Source organism: Helobdella robusta (genome assembly GCF_000326865.2).
Source record: "Helobdella robusta unplaced genomic scaffold HELROscaffold_22, whole genome shotgun sequence".
Lineage (NCBI taxonomy): Eukaryota > Metazoa > Annelida > Clitellata > Rhynchobdellida > Glossiphoniidae > Helobdella > Helobdella robusta.
The window spans coordinates 2,852,234-2,859,204 of NW_008704170.1; the positions used below are offsets into that span (position 1 = coordinate 2,852,234).

General features: G+C 34.9%; 2 protein-coding genes across 2 annotated transcripts in view; one reads left to right on the forward strand and one right to left on the reverse strand.

Moving 5' to 3' along the window:
• Positions 1–489: 489 nt before the first annotated feature.
• HELRODRAFT_111539 (hypothetical protein) lies at positions 490–4,194 on the forward strand (the record flags this gene model as incomplete). Its single annotated transcript, XM_009018795.1, has 14 exons — positions 490–565; positions 784–936; positions 1,018–1,094; positions 1,202–1,283; positions 1,423–1,541; positions 1,684–1,761; positions 1,871–2,083; positions 2,243–2,320; positions 2,472–2,615; positions 2,689–2,767; positions 2,951–3,034; positions 3,110–3,301; positions 3,517–3,735; positions 3,977–4,194. The coding sequence occupies exons 2-14, from the start codon at positions 792–794 to the stop codon at positions 4,192–4,194; spliced, it is 1,728 nt and encodes a 575-aa protein (XP_009017043.1). The 5' UTR covers positions 490–565; positions 784–791.
• A 1,345-nt stretch (positions 4,195–5,539) lies between these two features.
• Positions 5,540–6,971, reverse strand: part of HELRODRAFT_172131 (hypothetical protein) — a gene marked incomplete at both ends in the record, with an annotated part of 3,133 nt that continues 1,701 nt past the window's right edge. The window contains one exon of the mRNA XM_009018796.1: positions 5,540–5,766. Within this exon, the coding sequence (XP_009017044.1) occupies positions 5,540–5,766 (227 nt within the window). The remainder of the gene's footprint in view (positions 5,767–6,971) is intronic.

Genomic DNA, 6,971 nt, shown 5'->3' on the forward strand with positions numbered 1-6,971 from the left:
TTTTAGTTCTTTGCCCACGTCGAAGTTAACTTTTAATCAAGTCAAAAAGTAATGTCATTAATTGTGACAAAATCGCGATTAAATTCTTTAAAATGTAAGATTTTTCACATTTTTATTTCAGAGTTGAGTTTAATTTTTTTAAACTTATATTATAAAAATTTTAATTTCGCCTGTCACTTACTCCTGCTTTCCCTCTAAATATCTGCTGGATAACTAGACCTGCTACTCACCAACTTTTTGATTTTAAAATTAAAATAATAAAAAAGTTATTTTAGAATCACACATTTTTTCATTTATTTATTATCACCCAATTTCGCAATTAAATGTTGATTTTTAATGATAAAATCACGTTTCCACAATTTATAGTATTTTTAAATAAAAAATTTTCAAAGTTATGTTATTTTTTATTTACTTTTATACTTTTATATTTATTTGATTTCATTCTTTTTAGTTTTACACTTAACAAGATGTTGTTACTCGAAAATTTCATCACCAACATCTCTGGTCCCCAAGTTGACGACACATTACACCATTCATTCACGTGACAAAGACCCAAGATGGAAGGGTGAGTCCATCCTTCATTCGTCGTCATTTATTTTGTATTTTTTTCACTTTCAGTCAATCCATCAATTAGTCATTCATTTATTTTTGATTCATTCAATCATTCAATTCATTTATCAGTCATTATTACATCTTTTTTAAAAATTTTTCATCATCTGTTAAACTAACTCATCCTTATCCTAATTAATCTCTTAAAAGTGTGCATTTTAAAACTGAATCTAGATATTGAAATGGAGAGATGTGCTGAAGAGTATGATGTTGTGATCGTTGGTGGGGGTCCAGGTGGTTTATCAGCTGCCTGCAAACTCAAACAACTCTCCAATGAACATAATAAAGAACTTAAAGTCTGCCTCGTTGAAAAAGCTTCTGAAATTGGTTAATAGATGAATGTTTGAATGAGTGAATGAATGAATGAATAAATAAATGAATAAATAAATAAAAAATAAATGAATAAAGGTAGACACACATTGTCTGGAGCTTGCATAGAAACATCAGCTTTAACTGAACTATTCCCTGACTGGAAAGACAAAGGGGTTGGTTAATTTTTTTGTAATTACCGTAATAATAATTTAAAATATATTTATAATTATTCATAATTATCATATATTCATAGTATAATTATTCCTAATTATTATAACAGGCTCCCATCCACACGCCAGTAACAGAAGATAAACTTGCCATATTAACTGAAAAAGGCAGAATACCATTACCACTACTGCCAGGTTTGTAATTCTTCTTCTTCTTCTTCTTCTTCTTCTTCTTCTTCTTCTTCTTCTTCTTCTTCTTCTTCTTCTTCTTCTTCTTCTTCTTCTTCTTCTTCTTCTTAATTATTATTATTGTTGTTGTTGTTTCCTCCCCAAGGCTTTCCATTCAACAACCACGGTAACTTCTTAGTTCGATTAGGACATTTAGTGAGGTGGTTAGGGGAACAGGCAGAGGCGCTGGGCGTTGAATTGTACCCGGGATGTGCTGCTAGTGAAGTTAGTATGAAATTATATACACACGTACACACACATACAGACATATACACACGTAAACACACACATACACACTCACACACACAAATACAATCACGTTAGCTTTAAAAATAGGTTGTAACAAATGGCATAACAAATAATGCAGATCTTGTACAATGAGGATGGTAGCGCGAAAGGGATTGCTACTAATGATGTTGGCATCTATAAGGATGGCTCTCCAAAAGTATGTACGTGTGTGTGTGTGTGTGAGTGTGTGTCTGTGTGTGTGTGTATGTATGTATGTATGTATGTATGTATGTATGTATGTATGTATGTATGCACACACTAATTAGGAATCGTTCTCAAGAGGCATGGAGCTTCATGCCAAATGCACAATTTTTTCCGAAGGATGTCACGGCCATCTTGCCAAACAATTATTCCGGAAGTTTAATCTCAGGGAAAATTGCTCTCCCCAGTCGTACGGGATTGGTTTCAAAGAATTGTGGGAGTTAAATCCGACCAATCACAAGCCAGGAAGGGTGGAGCATACGGCAGGCTGGCCTCTGGTTGGTTGTTTTGAGTTTTGGAAAATTTCGATTGATTATATTTTTGTAAAAAAAATGTAGTTTTGTAGCTAAAATGTTTATTCAAGATAATTTTTCGAGTGAAATGCTTCGAATGAATCATTATTTGTTTATATTATTGCAATTTGTTAACAAATATAGGACAAAAATACATATGGTGGCAGCTTCATATATCATTTTGGAGGCCCTGACGCGCCACTTGCTGCAATTGGTCTTGTGGTTAGCTGTTTGCTCGATCCTTCACCAGAATTTGTTTTTAATTTCAATTTCAATTTTAATTTATTTTAAATTCAACCGCGACTAGATGGTTTTCTAGAAGCCTGGCTGTAATTGGCTAGTGATTAAGCATTCCCTCCAATAAAATTTACAGATAGCACTCGACTACAAGAACCCATACCTCAACCCTTTTAAAGAATTTCAACGTTTCAAGCACCACCCTTCCATTGAACCCACCCTGAGAGGGGCTAGAAGGATCGGGTATGGCGCAAGGGCACTCAACGAAGGGGGCATTCAGGTATTCATTTTGTATTTCACTATTTATAATGATTATGTTAATTTTATTTGAACACCCCTCTATTAAAATTTAGACTCTTCCAAAGTTAACATTTCCAGGTGGTTGCCTGGTGGGCTGCAGTCCCGGCTTCATGAATGTCGCTAAAATTAAAGGTACAATTAGGATTATAAATATATTTTTTTTCGTTTAATCAATTCTTCATTCTTTCATTCAATTAGTCATTTATCCATCCATTTGATTATTTATTTTCTCATTCATTCATTCGTTTATTCATTTTTTCATTCATTCATTCATTCATTCGTTCGTTCATTCATTCATTTTGAATTTTTTTTAAGGCACCCACGCTGCAATGAAGAGCGGGTTGTTAGCAGCAGAAGCAATTTTTAAGACTCTCCAAGATTCTTCTGATGATGTTAAAAGTTTGTTGTCTTCATTCATTTATTCGTTCGTTCGTCCATTCATTCATTCATCATTCATTCATTAACACCATCCAGCCATAGAGCCGACATCTTACGAGCAATCATTCAAGGAGTCCTGGCTCTATAAGGAGTTGTACAAAACTCGAAACATTCGGCCATCCTTCAACACGAGATTCGGTTTGTATGGAGGCCTTGCCTACACGGGTTCCATTTGGTACCTTACACAAGGAAGAGAACCCTGGACTCTTAAGCATCACGCGGAAGATGGTTAAACAGTGTTTTTTGTATTTTCGTCTAACTACATTTTTTTGATTTTATATGATTTTTGATTCACGCGGAAGATGGTTAAACAGTGTTTTTTGTATTTTCGTCTAACTACATTTTTTTGATTTTATATGATTTTTGATTATTTTTTATGCGTTTCAACAAATTTTTCGACATTTTTCATCGTAATCATTCAACCAATCATCGATTAGTTCCAGGGGATCACGTGTTTTTGAAGCCGGCCAATGAAAGCAAGCCAATTGACTACCCAAAACCAGATGGACAAATCAGCTTCGACTTGCTGACGTCAGTATCGTTGACGGGGACCAATCACGAAGAGGATCAACCTCCTCATCTCACCCTATTGGACGATTCAATTCCAGTTGAAAAAAATCTGAAAGTTTATGATGGCCCGGAGGGGAGGTTTTGTCCGGCAGGTTGGTTTTTAGTGGATGGATGGATGGATTGTGAAGTTTCCTGTTTACTTCTTTATTTCCTTCTCTCATTCTTTCTCTCTCTCTCTCTTTTTCTCTCTTTTTTCTCTATCTCTTTATTTTCTTGGCACACATACGCATTCAATTCATTTTACTTCCTCTACAAAAAATTAAATTTTTGAAGAAAAGAATCATCGCTACAAATTATAAATCACAGACTTCAAAATGTATTTCAAACTCTCAGGCGTGTATGAATTTGTCGAGATAGCAGAGAAACATCAACAACAACCACAACAACAACAACCACAACAACAACAACCACAACAACAACAACCACAACGACTCCAGATAAACGCGCAAAATTGTATCCATTGCAAGACATGCGACATAAAGGATCCGAGCCAGAATATTAATTGGGTATGTCCGCAGGGAGGTGAGGGACCGGTGTATGACGGAATGTGAGGGGGGGAAGGAAGAACTGGACGTGGAAAAACCGGACACGAGAAAGAGAAGGTGTAGGGTTAGAGTTGGGATGTAAAAGATGAGGAAGAAGATGGAGATGATGAGGATGAAAAAGATGAGGATGAGGATGAAGAGGAAGAGAATGAAAATGATGAAATAGAGGATAACGAAGATGAAGAAGATGAGGATGATGAAGAAGAAGATGATGAGGAGGAAGATGATGATGATGATGAAGAGGAAGAAAAAGGTGATGATGAAGATGAAAATATAAATTGGCTATGTCCATGTCCATAGAGATGCGACTGACCGAATGATGGAATGTGTTGGATAGTAGGAGGGAGAGAGTCTGGAAAAAAAAGAGTTGGACGTGAGTTTTGACGATGATGGTGGTTATACGATGACAATGTTGCTCATATATTATAGATGCTAAATAGGACGAAGACGATGATAAATCATGGTTAGTCATCATCATCTCTCTACTTATAGTATAACAAACATATTTGTCAACTATGACTTATAGCTAGCTATTATGATTTAACCTATGGTTTATTTAATTGCGAAATATTGATCCTTCAAGTCCTGGAATTTAAATCTCTTAGGTAGACGGTAACGTCTTTCAAAAATTTATTTATATTAAGAAGAATTATTATTATTTTTTTTAATTATTAGTATATATATATATATATTTATTTATGTTTATTTTTTGTTAAAATAAAAGAAAAAACGAACTTTCGGGTTGATGATTTTTTCTTTCAAAATGTGAATTGTATTATCGTTGGGATAGTGATTAGTGTTTGTGGAGGAAATAAAGAAAGCATCTTTGTGGGGTACGGAGACCAGTTTCCCTCTTTCTTTCTCTCTCTCTTTCTTTCTCCCTCTCTCTCTCTCTTTCTTTCTCTCTCTCTCTTTCTATCTATCTACCTGTTTCAGTTTTTCACTTTAAATTTATCGTTCAGTATAATTGAAATGAATGAGAAAATGATTGTTCAAACAAACGAAAAAATATGATCGAATGAATGAATGACCGAATGAATGACCGAATGAATGAGTGAATGAACGTGTGAATGAACGAGCAAATGATGGATCGAATGAACGTTATTTGTATGGATGGATGGTTAGATGGATGGTCCGCTCACAAGTCAAACGGTTGATTGATTGGTTTATTGGTTGGTAAGGACGTGAGTAGCTGCGTTTGTATGTATGTATGTTTGTGTGTTTGTATCAAAAAACATACATACATACATACACACATACATACATACATACACATACATACATTCATTCATACACACACATGCACACACAAACAAAACCAATTAACAAAAACTTTCGATTCGTTTCTGCCCTAAAATACAGTTTCTATCTCTTCAAAGTTTGATGACGTCATAGTCATTATCGTTTGGCCGCCATTTTGGTTTCGATCATCATCGTCGTCATCATCATCATCCCGGCCGACGCCATTTTTGTTTTCTTTCACGCCATTTTTCCCGGTGCCAGCATCATCATCAGCATCTTCATCATTTGCGTCGTCACCCTTTTTGTTCTCCAGTCTCTTCTGCTTCTCGTACATGCCTGAGTGATGATGACGATGAAGACGACGATGATGCTGATTATTATTATGACAACAACAATAATATTAATAATAATAATAATATGAATGATAATAATTTTGATGTTAATTATGTTGAGAATAATGCTGACGTGAAAATATTCTCTTACGTTTCAGTACGGCGTCACCATTTTAAATTGACATCTTCTTCAGTAACAGCCGCTCCATTAATACAACATCAAAGAGTAAAACAAATAGTAATCAACACACACACACACACAAATGCACACACACACACATACACAAACAGAGAAAGAGAGAGAGAGAGAGTTGTTATATGTCTGGGACGTTTATATTGTTCAATAAATTTAGCAATACGAGCTATGAATGTTGTTGTTGTTGTTTGTATGTGTGTATGGCTGTGTATGTGTGTGTGGTGTGTTTTTCATGCCTAATTACATTAAATGTTTTCCATTTTTGAGTGCATATCTATTAATCAAGATAACCAAGATACCCATACACATAACAATAACAACAAAATGTATGTTTGTATGTTTGTATATATGTATGTATGTTTGTATGTATGTTTGTATGTTTGTTTGTATGTTTTAGTATACTTTTTCCTGTTTCTTTTTATCCTTTATCTTCTTTTTTGCTTGTTCGTGGTTATGATACCTGTATCTTAGTAAGTTTGCATTAGTATACAAACCATGTTTGCATACTTCGGTATACATATGCCTATGTTTCTCTCTCTCTCTCTTTTTCTCTTTCTCTCTCTCTTCTTTTCTCATTTTTTCTCTCTCACTTAATCTTGTTTGCCTATTCGATAAATATTTCGTTGAGTATAAAATAAGTTTGTTTGTGTGTACATTTTTATGTGTATGTACGTGTATGTGTGTGTGTATGTGTGCGCACGTGTGTGTGTGTACGTAAAATGTATATTTATGTAGATAGAGACCTTTCCTCATAGTTTCACGCTCCGGTTGGCTCAAGTACAATTTCGTTGATTAAACTCTGATTCAATTTAAGATAATGTTCAGTCGGGAGTTCCTTCTTACTGCACGACTATGAAAATTTACTACCACTGCTACTGCAGCCACTACTACTGTTGCTGCTGTTGCTGCCATTGCTACTACTTCGGCTACTGCAGCCACTACTACTACTACTACTGCTGCTGCCGTGAACAAAATACTACAAAAGATAATAGCAAGAGATGGAACGATAAAAA